General features: G+C 44.4%; 1 protein-coding gene across 2 annotated transcripts in view; it reads right to left on the reverse strand.

The window, feature by feature from the left end:
* The window catches only part of LOC138764499 (ubiquitin-conjugating enzyme E2 Q1), a 52,973-nt gene extending 50,705 nt beyond the window's left edge, over positions 1-2,268 (reverse strand). Inside the window, exon 1 of one of the 2 annotated variants that reach the window (XM_069940540.1) lies at positions 1,461-2,268. In XM_069940540.1, coding sequence (XP_069796641.1) covers positions 1,461-1,616 — 156 coding nt within the window. In that variant the 5' untranslated portion in view covers positions 1,617-2,268. The remainder of the gene's footprint in view (positions 1-1,460) is intronic. The other variant, XM_069940538.1, reaches the window with a different exon arrangement.
* Between the last annotated feature and the right edge of the window lie 13,882 nt (positions 2,269-16,150).

A 16,150-nucleotide genomic window follows, 5' to 3' on the forward strand; every position in this document is an offset into this window, starting at 1 on the left:
AGGAACCAGTCTCCTTGCACCTGCAACATTGAAGTAAAAACACAACGCTGGAGAGACTCAGCAAGTCAAACAGTGTCCTTTATGTACGAAAGATTTAAAAAAATACATACCTAACATTTTGGGCTTGAAACGTTGATTATGGACAATCTGAGAGGGTGTGCACATTGAAATTCTTGGGAGTCACTATCTCGGAGGATCTTTCTTGGACTGAACACACTAATGGCATCATGGAGAAAGCGCCTCTACTTCCTCAGGAGTTTGTGGAGGCTCAGTCCGACGTCAGAAACCCTGGCAAGTCTCTTCACGTGTGGGCTGGGGAAAGTGCGCTGGCCGGCTGCATCGAGGTCTGGTTTGGGGACACCAGCACCCCCTGAGCGGAAAGCCCCGCCGCTATAAAGGTGGTGGACACGGTCCCGGGGCATCACAAGCAAGAACCCTCCCCTCCATCGAGAACATCTCCTGGTAACGCGGCCGTCGGAGAGCAGCAGCCCCATGCCCCCTGCCCAGCTCTCGCTGCTGCCATCAGGAGAGGGGTCTCGGTGCCACAAGACTCGCACCCACCCCTCCAAGATCAGACTCCTCAACAACAAACTCAAGGACTGCATTTTTATGGATTTCTCTCTCTCTCTCAGTTTGTTTACATCTCTTTATTTGTTTACAACTGTACATTGAGCAGTTTTTTTTCTCCTTTGTACTGCCAACAAGTGGTAATTCTGCTTTGATCGCAGGTAAAAAAAAAAGAATCTCAGAGTTCCACGCTAGGGACTAAACTGGAAATCTAAAGTGCACTGACTGCCCGGCCTGCTGGGTTTCTCCAGCATGGGGTTCTGACACCAGCCTGCACAGACTTCCGCTTTGACACCTGCTGAACTGATGCGAGTTTTATCCGTGAACGTAAAATCTCATCACAGTCGCGGGTCGGTGAACCTCGCCCTCCAACACCCAGCTTTGCATTCGTGCGCAAGGCGGGGGGGTTCAGGAGCCATTGCTCGCTGAAACACCACCAATCCCTTCCTCTTCCGCCTTCTAAAGGATCCAGTCTCCTTTCGCCCCTCGATTTTTAAAAATTCTGTCTATATATAAAAAGGTCTCTATCAGCTCCAACTTTAAACGTGCCCATGACGACTCAAGTGGACCACAAATAGGGGGGGGGGGGGCTTAAATGGAGCAAATCCCTCTCGGATGGGGCAGTGGCGATGTCGGGAGTTATTGTTCCCGGGGAAGGAGAAGGGTGACTTATTTGGTTACAGGACACAATGTTACAATTGCTTCCCTGCCTGGATACAATGTCGCAGTTCCCGCTACAATTGTTGCTGGTTACTTTTGACTGTGAGTGTGCCCGCGCGTGTCAATGCCCACCCTCCCCCTCTCTCCCCCCTTGCCCCTCTCTCCCCCCTTCCCCCTCTCTTCCCCCCCCCCCCCCACTCCCCCCGTTTCACGCCACGGACTCGCTTCCTTACCGTGATATTGCAGTGGATGACGAGGACCTGCTCCTGGGTGACGAACTGACAGCTGATTTCGTCCAGCGACCCCGAAACGATGCGGAATCGCTCGTGTTTCTGATGGAAGATCGACTCGAGTAACTTGAGCTCTTGTTTTAGCGCAGAGCCCGACATTTTCTCACCATTTCCGACGGCCGAGAGGGGTTTTTTTTTCAAAAAATCAAAAAAAATCCTCAGCTCTATTTATTTGGGGGAATAAAAAAACTGGATCCCTCGACTCTTCTTTTTCTTCTCTCTCTCTCTATTAAAATCGGGAACAAAACCCCGGAATAGGGAGGGGGAAGAGGCAGGTCTCCTGGGGAGGGGGGTAAAGGAGAGAGAGGAGGGGATGAAGGGAGAGAGAGAGAGGATGGAGAAGAGGGGATGGAGGGAGAGAGGAGGGAGGGAGACAGGAGAAAGAGGAGGAAAGGAGGGGGAGAGAGAGAGAGGAAGGGGAGAGGGAGTGAGGAGAGAGAGAGGGGGATAGGAAGGGGGGAGAGAGGTGTGGAGATGGAGAGAGAGGAGAGCTGTCCCGACGCCCAGGCTGCACCAGGGCCCTCTCAGCCACAGGAGGGAAGTCCGAGCCGGATCCCCCGTCCCCGCACCGCCCGCGCCCCGAACTCCTTCACAGCCCCCAACACGATGACGGCAGCCGGCCCAGGGCCCCGGCGGCCATTCCAGTCGCGACCAAACACCCGAGAGATCGGAGGGGGAGAGAGAGAGAGAGCGGAACGGCGGCTCCTCGCAGCGACACCCACCCCGCCGGGGCGACCCGGAAGTGGATGGGGCTCGGGCGGCGGACAGGAGACGGCGGGGGACGGATGCCGGCGGGAGTGGGGACGGGTGCCGGCGGCGGACCGATGCCGGCAGGGCGGGGGGACGGGTGACGGCGGCGGACCGGTACCGGCGGCCCTCAGGCTCCAGGAGAGGGAAGGCGCTCGGCGCCGCTCGGTGCTGCTGAATCCCCCTGCTTAAAGGGGCCGTGGGGCGTCTGAACAATGTTTTAAAGCCGCGCCAATTATTCAACGTGTGCATTTAGAGAGGGCCTTCCAGCACTTGTACGTTGCACTACAACCCCAGCAGACTTTGCTCTGTAATTGCATTTAAGTGGCGCCTATCAGCACGTTGGAAATTGCACCAAAGTCCTGTTACCAGCCCAGAGGACCCCAAAACCCAGCAGCAATAGACATTCACCAAGACAAATGGTTACTTAAATAAAAGTTGCTTTTAATTATCTTTAAACATGAAAACAGAATTAAACTTTAACTTATCTCTATTAACTTAACTAACCTAACTTAACTCCCTTCTAATTCTAAGCCCACTTGTAGGTAATGTGCGTGTAAATTTAAGTAAGGTTTTCAGTTCACAGTTCAATCTCACTTCTCATTCTTCCAAGTTCACTGGTTGCAGGCAATTCTTAGACTGTGCACTGAATTTAACATGTATAAAGTTCACCGGGCTTTGGTGCTCGAAAGGTAAATGGTGACCGCTCAGGAAGGTTCCCGTAGGTTTGCACAGAGAGATGTGTTGTTCCAGGACACCCACAACTGAGGTACCACCATTAGTCACCTCAATGTCTTGCTGATGAAACTTGCCCCATCAGGGTTCTCCAGATGATAACCTCTTTCTTTCAGGCTACTACAAAGTTCCTTTCTGTTCCACTTATTCCAAAAGAAACATCAGACAGATAGCATTTCCAGTCATCTGCCGCTCTGGAGCTTCTATGTCGCACATAGTCCAAGACTCCCTTCTCTCTCTCTCTCCCTTGCAAAACTCCTGACCTTCTCTAGGTTCATCTGTTGCTTTTTAGGTAAACAAGAATCCGTCAATGACCTCTGACCAATCTTGTCAAAAGCCTTTGGAAAAAAAAGGTATCAGTAGACAGCCTGTCTCTTGCTGTGGCTTTAAAGACAATAGTCCATTCATTCACAAATCAATTAACAGCTATTTGTGAAATCTCCATAGCATTCTTCATAACTTCTATAAAGTTACTTTGAATACAAAATCTCCAGGTATTTCAAATAAGATCTGTTTTAAAGTGTGTGTATGTATGTAACCTTCTCTAATTTTACCAATTTATCTCCCCCAAATATTCCTAAATATTCTGTCACAGCCCATTGATTTCCCATGTAACTGCATTTATAGAGTGCCTTCTGCATTGTATTACAAGCCAAAAGTCTGCAGACTTTCTTTCCCGTGTAACATAATTTAAGGAGCACCTTACATAAGATTCAGATTTCTTGTCAGAAATCAAATACAACCCTGAGATTCTTTTTCCTGCAGGTGAGGCAGAATTTTCCCCCCATACCAGACAGTGATGCAGCTGCTCAGTGCCCACCTCTGTGGAAATTTGCCAGGGTGTCCGATGTCGTACCAAACCTCTGCCAACTCTTGAGGAAGTCAAGGTGCTGACGTGCTTTCTTCACAGTGCCAGGAAAGGTCCTCCGAGATAGTGACTCCCAAGAACTTAAATTTGCTCACCCTCTCCACCTCTGATCCCCCAATGATCATCGAATCGTACACCTGTGGCTTTTCCTTCCTGAAGTCAACAATCAGATTGATAATGTGAGAGATGGGAAAATTGATCTAAAATTATGAACATGGAAGAAACTAAAGTTCATCAGTAAATGGCTGTAACCAGTACAAACAGGATAAGCTTGGGGGTGAGGATGCAGGAAAGCAGAGTCAGCACGATTAACATAAGAATCTTCTAGTCTTTGTGACAAGACCATAAGACTAAGATAAGGAGTGGTAAGGAACAATAGAATGTAGGAAGTTGAGGTAGTCTGGATCAGATAAGGGTCTCCTAGCCCTGGACAGAAGTACCAAGTCCTACATATCTAATTAGCTAACCATACACAGATTTATACATATGAAATTAGCCAACCCTAGATAGAATGAGTCAACTCTGCATATCAAGAGACTGTAGCCCCGAGAATCAGGAAGGTGTGAATAAGGACAATAACATGAAGGGACACCGACAGGATACCCCCCCTGGTTCTCCAAGTATACTGAAATTGCACGTAGGCAGGCAGGATTGCCTAATGCCAAACCTCTCCAGCAGGAGGCAGAAGAATGTAAGGGGGAGGGTATTCCTATACTGAAATCAACTGTATAAAAGTTGGGTGAGCCCCAGTGTATGTGTGTATTCCCAGGGTAAGGGGAAGCACCCAACTTTGCACTGTTGTAGTAATAAATGTTCTTTGTTCTCAATTTTTGTCTCGAGCAATTTCTTTAAAGGTACGTTAATTTCTAACAATAAGAAATAAGAGCAGGAGTCAGCCATTCGGCCCATCGGGCCTGCTCTGCCATTCAATGAGATCATGGCTGATCTGATGATAGGCTCATCTCCAATGACCTCCTTTTCCCCATATCCCTTAATTCCCCAACTATGCAAACATCTATCCAACCTGGTCTTAAATATATTTACTCTGGTCACCTCCACTGCTTCAATGGGCAGTGAATTCCACAGATACCCCACCCTCTGGGAAAAGCAGTTTGTCGGACTCTGGCTTTAACTTACTCTTAATTTAGTCTATGTGTAGTCTGAGTCCAGCGTGTTCTTTGAATGAAGTGATAGGAGAAGGTATTCGGTTCAACAGTCAATTTATTACACAGCACAAGAATAAAACTTAACAGAGCTCTGGGTCACTCATTAGTTCATAGGTCACTTGCACAGTGAGCTACTCCCCAAGACTGACCCCTATTGTCCAGTTGGTTCAGTTTATATAGGTCAACCTTATCATACAGAACAAAAGTTGGCTTCCTTTACTAGATTTCATTATCATACAGAACAAAAGTTGTCTTCCTTTGCTAGATCTTTTTGCATAAGGGTTATCACAAGTCATCTCCTGTTTTGCAGATATCTGGGGTGTAGCACTCCCATCTTAATCCTCCAGGCCAGACTATCCTGTTGTGTTGATCAGAAATTAATTCATCCCCAGATATTTCTAATCACCATTCTGTTCTTGTCCGGCCAATTTCTGCTGTTCTCTTTAACACCTCCTCCTGCCTTAATCTTCCTCCTAGACTGGTTTTCCATTCCCTTTGTTTCTTGCAGGCCATTCTTTGTTCTGATCTGGCCTGTGTCTCCTGTGCTACTCACCACCTCCTTTAGTTTGAGCATTCCTCCTAAATCGTTTTATGCATTTCCTCTCCCTGTATTTTGGAGCAGACAATTTTGCTCAGCCAACTTTGCTCCATGCTGTGATTGCCACTCAATCACATTCCTTTTTCCCTGAACCATGCAGTAAATATACACTTATTAATTAATAATTTATTTCATACTGTTTTAACCCCTAGATTCCAACAGTCCCCCTTTTGGTCTCATGAAAATGAGACCAACCACCAGTTAACTTATTCGGCCGAGACCTCTGGAGTTATTGCCAGGATCGGCATCTCCGACCCCTTGTTAAACTTAACCTTACAAACTTGGCCATTATGAACACACTTCAGTCCAGTGGGGGCCCCAACACAGTGTTCAGGAATGTCAGTCCAATCCGCAAAGTACTGTTTCGGTTCGTTATGGGCCTCCCAGGCTGACCACAAACACTTTGTACAGTTGTTTCCTTCTCCAGATGCTTCAAGGGCTAGGAACAACATCACCCATAGTCCCCACATAGTGTCCATCACAGCTCCCTTCATTGTTTTGATGCCAATAAATCGATTATGCCGTCAACCACTGATACACAGTCACCGTAGTCCAATAGTCTCTTTAAAAAGGGACGTTAAGTGTTCTTAGTCCGTGGTTGCTTCACAGGTTCTCAATCACCTCCGTTCGAATCTGTTCCAGTGTCCGTGTCGGTGGGTCCGTTGCTGCACACTGACTCCAATGATACCACGTCTCGCCTTTTCCTTGTAGTCGAACCGCGTGGGACGTCCTCTCCACCACTCTGTAGGGTCCTGTCCACCTGGGCTCCGACCACTTTCTTTTGATGACCTTTAGCAGAACCCACTCCGCGACTGAAGGTATCGGTGTTTCCCCTTCTCTGTTGCGACTTGTGACCTGTTGTGAAAAATCTGACACCAGAGCCGTTAGTTTTTCATAATAAAGCTTGCATCCCATTGAACTTACCTCATTCTTCGTAGTCTGAATTCCGGCTCCCGGTCCTGGAAACTGGTGCCCTGTTTAATATCATGTTGAAGGTTCGCTTCCACAGCCATGCAAGCCAATGTCATAATGTGTAAATCTGCCTTTCTCTGTTCCTTCACCTCTCTGTTGTTTAAACCTTCTTCTATTCCATATAGATCCTTGTCCTTTTGCCTCATGTTCCTGTACCTCCTTGGCTGCTTCCCTCTCTGCTTCTCCTAAGTACAGTACCAGCCGGATTTTTTCAAACCCTCGTGGTACTTTCCCCTGATTCTGCAGCTCTCTCCATATCTGTTCGTACCGTGCCATAGCCTGTACCTCCTCTCCCTTCGGTAATCCTCCCAGTAATTGATTCCTTGTTTTCTCCCACTGTCGGTTTACAGATGGGGGAACCCCTCTGTCTCCCCCGAGCTCTTGCCCTACATCCCTATTTACTCCTTCCATCTCCGTTCTGATCTTTAACCCTTTAGACTTCGTACTTCACTGGGTCTCTCCCCTGGTAGGATTTTGACACCCTGCAATTTACTTCGTCCCTTCCCACGTTATTATGAACACCAGCAGCACACTGTACACAATCCTTAAACAAATACTTATTATAAACTATTATGATACACTAGACGATTCCTAAACAGATACCTATCCACTATAGAAGCAAATAACTATAAAACAATACACCTTATACAGATACTGATTATCCACTACTATGGTATACGATCCTTAATCAAATACTTATTACACCCTATAAAAACAAATAACCATCACAATGCACCTTATACAGATACTTATACACTACGATGGTACACGATCCTTAATCAAATACTTATTACACACTATAGAAGCAAATAACCATCACCATACACCTTATTCTAATTGGCCAAGTGTCTAAACCTATCTCTCGAGATCGCTACGAGGGGACTCCAACCCTGTTCTACTAGGAGGACTCCAACCCCCTTTCTACTAGGAGGACTCCAACCCCATTTTTACTACAGGGGACTCCAACCCTGTTCTACTAGGAGACTCCAACCCCCTTCTACTACAGGGGACTCCAACCCCGTTCTACTAGGAGGACTCCAACCCCCTTCTACTACAGGGGACTCCAACCCCGTTCTACTAGGGGGACTCCAACCCCCTTTTGTTTTATTCTTTGGCTTTAACGAGGGCTTTTGCAGAGTAGTGACAACACACAATTTATCTTTGCCAATAGCAGAACTTCGTTAAAACAAGCGTCTGCTTACCTCCCTTTGTAGGATGGTCACTTGTTGTTATCACCACACCACAATCGACCGGTGTTTCGTATCTTTTTCTTCCGTCACTTCTCCATCTTCATCACGTCGGGGTCACCAAATTGTCAGACTCTGGCTTTAACTTACTCTTAATTTAGTCTATGTGTAGTCTGAGTCCAGCGTGTTCTTTGAATGAAGTGATAGGAGAAGGTATTCGGTTCAACAGTCAATTTATTACACAGCACAAGAATAAAACTTAACAGAGCTCTGGGTCACTCATTAGTTCATAGGTCACTTGCACAGTGAGCTACTCCCCAAGACTGACCCCTATTGTCCAGTTGGTTCAGTTTATATAGGTCAACCTTATCATACAGAACAAAAGTTGGCTTCCTTTACTAGATTTCATTATCATACAGAACAAAAGTTGTCTTCCTTTGCTAGATCTTTTTGCATAAGGGTTATCACAAGTCATCTCCTGTTTTGCAGATATCTGGGGTGTAGCACTCCCATCTTAATCCTCCAGGCCAGACTATCCTGTTGTGTTGATCAGAAATTAATTCATCCCCAGATATTTCTAATCACCATTCTGTTCTTGTCTGGCCAATTTCTGCTGTTCTCTTTAACACCTCCTCCTGCCTTAATCTTCCTCCTAGACTGGTTTTCCATTCCCTTTGTTTCTTGCAGGCCATTCTTTGTTCTGATCTGGCCTGTGTCTCCTGTGCTACTCACCACTTCCTTTAGTTTGAGCATTCCTCCTAAATCGTTTTATGCATTTCCTCTCCCTGTATTTTGGAGCAGACAATTTTGCTCAGCCAACTTTGCTCCATGCTGTGATTGCCACTTAATCACATTCCTTTTTCCCTGAACCATGCAGTAAATATACACTTATTAATTAATCATTTATTTCATACTGTTTTAACCCCTAGATTCCAACAAGTTCCTCCTCATCTCCATCCTCAATCTACTCCCCTGGATCTAGATATGATGTCCCCTCATTTTGGTCTCCCCCACCAATGGAAACAACTTATCTACCTCTACCTTATCTCTGCCTTTCATAATTTTATACGTTTCTATAAGATCCCCTCTCATTTTTCTAAATTCCAGTGAGTACAGTCCCAGACGACTCAATCTCTCCTCATAGGCCAACCCTCTCATCTCTGGAATCAATCTGGTGAACCTCCTCTGCATCACCCCCAAAGCCAGTATTATCTTTCCTCCAGTAAGGAGACCAGAACTGCCTGCAGTTCTCCAGATGTGGCCTCACCAGCACCTAGACCAATTGCAGCACCACCTCCCTGCTCCTAAATTCAATCCCTCCAGCAATGACGGCCAACATTCCATTTGCCTTCCTGATAACCTGCCGCACCTGCAAACCAACCTTTTGCGATTCATGCACAAGCCCTCCCAAGTCCTCTTGCATGGCAGTGGTATTTAAGTAATATTCTGATCTTCTATTTTTCCTTCCAAAGTGGATAACTTCACATTTGCCTGTAACCCCAGTGTCTGCAGACTCTGATGTGTTACTGAATTTTTGGAGCATCTTCAAGATTTCGAGATTCCTTTATTGCCGTGTAATAAAGTCAGTGTAACATTACACAGAATTTGCTTTCATCTACTGTAAGGCAGACAGATTCACCATCAGTAGGAATTACCTGTAGCGCCTCCTTCAGCCAGAGAGAGAGAAGCAAAAGAGAGCTCCCCCCACCACCCCAGAGCCACTGAATGTCAGTGGATTTGCTTCTGGTGCTCCCGGAGCCTCTGCAGCCACAGAGAGTCCGTCAGCAGCTCCAGAACTGAACCTCCGACACGATCAGGAACCCTTCAGAGCCCCTGGCACTCCCTCGCACCCCGGGTCCGATACCTGGTATCCCTTTGACCAGTCTTGAGCCGATCTCCAGCAGTCTGTCCCTTTGCTGCCGTCACCAGAAACCTGCAGCCTATGGGGGAGGGGGGGGGGGCTCCTCACCTCGAGTCACCAGGAGCCCACTGCCTTTGTGTTTCTTCAGCCTCTGAGCCCCTCACTGACCCACTGCCATGGTCACTGTCCCATGGGTCATCTCCTGTGCTTCTCCTTCTCAGACACTGGGGGGTTGTTATTGCAACATGTTTGTGCATTGCACTACAACTCCAATGTCTGCAAACTCTCCTGTATTTATAAAGTGCCTTCCAGCAACTTGTGTGGCCCTACAATGACAATATTGTTAAATATTGGTCCGTGCACAGTAAAATCACATTAATAAGCCATGTAATCCTTTGGATCAAAAGTAAACGGAGACTCTGGACAACATCTGGACTGATGACCAGACCCGGCCTGGCCTGCTGAGTTAATTCATCTCCATGGATTCCCTCTTTATGGGTTCAGCTAGGGCCGATTTACTGCAGCCGGTTAGAGTATCTCAACACCTACAGAGGGGGCAAGGAAGGGGGAGTGGGGGGAGCTCACTCAATAGATCACTCCCAGGCATAGGGGCAATAGTGCAGATGCCAGGTTGAGATCAAAACTGAATACGGGTCCATGGGGCGGGTAGGCAGCAGCACTACCTGCTGCACCACAGAACATTTACAGCACAGGAAACAAGCCCTTCATCTCTTCTAGTCCATGCTAAGCTATTATTCGTCCTCATCCCACTGACCCATACCCGGACCATAGCCCTCCCATCCAAGTTCAAGTTCATATTTATTATTATACACTTGTAAATTATGACTGGACGAAGCTGTGTTCATCAGTCCTCAGTGTAAAAAAAATGAGCAAACACAAATATACACAGTAACATTTTAAATAGACAATGTATAAACATTTTCTCACAAACACAACAAACAAAAAGAAAACAATCCCTCCCACCATCCCTCCCATATACACAGATCTGTTCACCGTCAGCGCTTCGGTATATTTTACGTATATAGAGTACAGATAGGGAAACTACATTTTTAAAAATCAATAATGGTTACTTTTATACTCTTTTTTATTTCTGTATCAGGCCCCTATGTGGTCCAGCTGCCAGACCTTTACAAAAGTGTCGTATTTATTCTTTGTTATATGTGATTTTTTTTCCACAGTTGTTCATTTCCACAGTCCATCCTGCTTCATAGCACACATATTTACAAGTGATTTATATGCAGTACATATAATAAAAATATAAATATTGTTTCATAAAGAGTAGAGTATCAGAGGGTGAGTGTGAGCAGTTCCTTTGGTCGTTCAGCGTTCTCACTGCCTGTGGGAAGAAGCTGTTCCTCAGCCTGGTGGTGCCGGCTCTGATCCTCCTGGATCTCTTCCCTGATGGGAGAGGCTGAAAAATGCTGTGTGCAGGGCGGAAGGTGTCCTCGATGAATCCAGAGAACAATTTCGGTAGATCATGTTGATGGGGGGGGGGGGGGGGAGGAGTGGGAAGGAGACTCCAGCAATCCTCATTGTGGCTCTTCTGGTCCTGTCCTCTGATCCACTTCTCTGCAGAGACCATCCTGTGCTGTGATACAGCCGGCCAGGCCAGAGCTCCTAGAGAAGGTTGACGTGATACACTGGCGGTAGCGAAAAAATGTATTGCGAGCACTTGGAAGTCTGACTCCGCTCTACTTAGAGCGGAAATGAATAGCTGTGGGGAAAAAAAAATCACAAAAAATGAATATGAGGGTCTTGGAGGGTCAGTGTGAGCAGTTTCTTTAGTCATTCAGCGTTCTCACTGCCCATGGGAAGAAGCTGTTCCTCAGCCTCGTGGTGCTGGCTCTGATCCTCCTGTATCTCTTCCCCAATGGGAGCAGCTGAAAGATGCCGTGTGCTCACCTTTTTCTTCACTATGTCTTTTCTACCTCATTTTCTCTTTTTGGTTTTATTTGGAATTTCTCTCTCTCTCTCTCTCTCTCAGGATAATTATGATTAGAACTCAGGTGGTGGTGATGGGTGGGGGAGGTAATCTTCTGAGGAGATGAATAACACAATTGTATGTTTGAGTTTTAATGTGAATGGCCTTAATGGATCAGTTAAAAGAAAAATGGTCCTGGCCTTCCTTCAAGAGACTCATCTAATGGAAAAAGAACATGGAATATTAAAGAGGGGTTGGGTCGGCCAGATCATCACCTCTTCTTACAATTTTAAAGCAAGGGGAGTGGCAATATTAATATGGAAAAATGTTCCAATTAGATGGAAGATAAGGTTGTAGACCCATCAGGTATATATTATATATCAGATAGAATCCTGGACCCTGACGAATTTATAGGCACCAACCACCCATGGCAAAACAAAATCACAATTTTTCAAAGATTGGCAGATGCACATGAGAGGAAACATATTGGTGGGTGGGGATTTTAATTTTTGTCTCAAGATAAGTCAGGAAGGAGAATTACAAGGATGAAGGCAGCTAAGGTTGCCTTGGGATTAATGAGTCAGCTGAATCTAGTGGACATCTGGAGAAGATTCCATCCAAGGGAAAGGAATTATTCCTTTTAGTCGGGTCCATATAATTCCTACTCTAGGAGAGACTTATTTTTTTGGCTTCAGCCCAATTGCAGGGTATGATCATGAAAGCTAAATACAAGGTGAGACTGTTTTCAGATCATTGCCCTCCTGTATTAACAATTGTTATGCCAGTTAAGCAAAAGACAGTCGATAGATGGTGCCTTCATTCATTGCTGTTGAAGAGACCGGATTTTTGTAATTTTATTAAGAGGGAAATTATTTTGTTCTGTGAGAACAACTGTAATTCAATGACTGATTGATTTATTTTATTGGACAAATAACTAGGTATACCTCCAAGATTAAAAAGGAATATATGAAGGAAATCAGAGAATTGGAGCAGAAACTATTATGTTTTGAACAGAACCTTCAACAAATGGCCTCAGAGGAAAAAAATGTAGGCAGTTAATGGACAAAAAGCCCAAGTAACTTAAGGAGCAGGAAACAAAATCATAATTAGAGCTAAACAAAAGTGCTATGAATTAAGGAAAAGAGCCCATAAGGTCCTCTCCTGGCAGAACAGATCTCCAGAATGATAAATGGAATTAAAACAGAACCACGTTGAATTTCCGATACACCTCGAGACATTATGAGGCTTTCAAACAATTCTATGCTAAATTATATAAATCACAATCATTAGATGCGAATAAAATAGAGGATTTCCTGTCATGGCTGGACCTTCCAAATTTAAGAACAAAGAGGTCTTAATGCTCCCTTTACTTAAGCACAGATAAATGAAGCATTGACCTCATTACAAACATAAACACGATGGGATCCCCCATGGATTTTATAAAGAATTTAAAGTTATTTTAATACCCCTTTTTACAGTTGTAGCCCATTTCCCTCCTGGAATCATTTTCAATGGCAATAATTATGGTGATACCTAAAAAAGAGACGGCCCCATCGAACCCATCATCTTGTAGACCCACATCATGACTGAATTCGGACTACAAGATTGTTGCCAAAGCCTTGGCCAATCAATTGGTAAAGTATGTGCCACAATTAACTAATACAGACCAAACAGGCTTTGTGCAAAAAAGACAATCTGCAGATAATGTAAGTAGATTATTTGAGTGTGGCCCTTGATGTGGAAAAAGCCTTTCACAGATTGGAATGGGATTTTCTATTTAAGATGCTGGAAAAATTTGGGTTAGGGCAAACATTTATAAATTGGATTAAAGCTCTATATTCTGAGCCAAAAGGAATGGTTCTCAACCTTTTTCTTCCCACTCACATTCCACTTTAAGTAATCTCTGTGCCATTGGTGCTCTGTGATTAGTTAAGGATTACTTAAAGTGGGATGTGAGTGGGAAGGGAAGGTTGAAAATCACTGCTCTAGACCCAATTGTTTCTGAAATAACTTTCTAGAGAAAAATTGTCATTGGCCCATTTCCTTTGGAGTTATGAAACCTTGCACATAACAAGCCAATGAGGGATGATTAAAACAGTGGGTTTCAAACTTTTTCTTCCCACTCACACCCCATCTTAATTACAGAGCACCGATGGCTTAGGGATTACTTAAAGTGGGATATGAGTGGAAAGAAAAATGGTTGAGAACCACTGGCCTAAAGCCAAAGTGATTACTGACGAGCAAATTTCATCCACATTCCCACTATCCAGATCCAGTAGACAGGGTTATCCTTTATCTCCAGTTCTCTTTATCCTCTCTGTAGAGCCGTTAATGGAATCTATCTGATGATATTCAGTCATAAAAGGATTCAGGGCCGATCAGGAAGAGCGTAAGATTTATTTATTTGCTGACGACGGGCTGATATATCTGTCAAAGCCAGAAACCTCATTGCAAACACTGCAAACTAAACTGGAGGATTATGGGATAGTTTTGGGTTATAAAGTCAATTGGGATAAAAGTGAAATTATGCTATTTATGGGAGGGAATTATAATAAAATTCAGATAAATTTACAATTTAAGTGACTGCTAAATAGTATGAAATATTCAGGGATAAAGGTAGATAGTAACTTACAGAATTTTATATAAGTTGATTCTCCTCCCTTTCTTCAGACAATTGGTAGATGGATGACTCACCCAATAACTCATGTTGGCAGGGTCAATTGTATAAAAATGAATGTGTTGCCAAGAGAGCGATATCTCTTCCAGACATTATTGATTCCATTATCTCAGAAGTTTTTCCAAGATGTAAACAAACCATCAGGAAATTCCTCTGGAAGGGTAAGCCACCCAGAGTCTCCATTGATAAATTATCATGGGATTATGAGATGGGAAGTTTGAAGCTCCCAGCCATCTAAAAATATTATTGGGCAGCCCGAATAAAGTTTGTCACCTCCCTCTTTGATGGAGGAGATGAACCTTCTTGGGCAAAAATAGAGCTGCACAAGGTTGGAGAGAGGACAGCAGAAGAGTTTATATATAAATGGAATTCAAAATGAATTTCAGGTGTAAAAGAAGTCCGTTTATAAAAACATATAATTGATATTTGGAATAAAATAAATGATCAAATCAGGACTGAAGAAGGGGGGGGGGGCCTATCTCCTAAAACACCTAGCTCAAAATAGGTTTATGCCTTTAACAATGGACACTAAAATCATGAACACCTAGTCCCAAAGAGGGATCAGGTGTTTCGGAGATTGTTATGAGTAGAGGCAATTAATGTCGTTTGATCTATTAAAAACCAAATATGGTGTAACTAATAATATGATCTTCAGCTATTTTTCAATTAAGATTTTATTTATATAACAACAATAACATTTACAGTACGGAAACAGGTCATCTCGGCCCTTCTAGTCCACACCAATTTAAGTGAAACTCCACTAGTTCCACCTACCTGCTCCCTGCCCAGAACCCTTTAACCTCCTCACATCCATGCACTCATCCAACCTCCTCTTAAATGACAGAATTGACCCTGGGGCAACCACCTCTTCTGGAAGGTCATTCCACTCAGCCACCCTTTCTGAGTGAAGAAGCTCCCTCTCATGTTACTTCTAAAGTTTTGCCCTCTAACCCTTAACTTATGACCCTTCATTCCAATCTCCCCTACCCTCAAGGGGAAGAGCCTGTTCACATCTACTCTGTCTATCCCCCTCATAATTTTAAATACCTCTATCAAATCCCCCCTCAACCTTCTATGCTCCAGAGTAAAGTCCCAGTCTACTCAATCTTTCTCCATATTCAAGAAACTGCATTTTAGACAACATTTTCGTAAATCTTCTCTGCACCCTCTCTACCTTATTGATATCCTTCCTATAATTTGGAGACCAGAACTGCACACACTATTCTAAACATGGCCTCACCAAAACCTTAAACAGTCTCAACATCACCTCCCAGTTCCTATATTCTATGCTATGATTTATAAAGGCCAGCACACCACAGCCTTCTTCACCACCCTATCTACATGGGAATCCACCTTCAAAAGGGACAAATTGGGCCCAACAATGACCTCACCGCAGTGCACTGAGGTGGAGACTCTGGTTCGAAAGGGGATGACAAAGAAATTTATTTCAAAAGTTTCAAATGGGTTCCCCAAAATTGGGGTTGCATAAATCTAGACAAAGATGCGAGACAGATTTGGGTAAACTGATTGATGAAGAAAGCTGGTCCAACTTATGTCGGCACAGCATGTCCAATACTATTAATGTAAGGTATAGATTGGCGCAATATAATTTTTTGGACCAATTAGATCTTATGCTACACAAATTAAAGTCAGAAATGTTTTAGATGCAGCAAAGAAACAGGAACCTTTTGCCTTCAACCTGGTCATGTTCCAAGGTGAGGCCTTTCTGGGAAGATTTGGGAAATCTTCCAGAATGAATCACTAAGATTTGATTTATACAGATACCGGAATTGTTTATATTGGGAAATAAGACCTAAAACAAGGCTGTCGAAACATCAATTAGAATTTGTAAAGATCCCGTTGGCGGTGGCCAGGAAGTG

Source organism: Narcine bancroftii, chromosome 5 (assembly GCF_036971445.1).
Source record: "Narcine bancroftii isolate sNarBan1 chromosome 5, sNarBan1.hap1, whole genome shotgun sequence".
Taxonomy (NCBI): Eukaryota; Metazoa; Chordata; class Chondrichthyes; order Torpediniformes; family Narcinidae; genus Narcine; species Narcine bancroftii.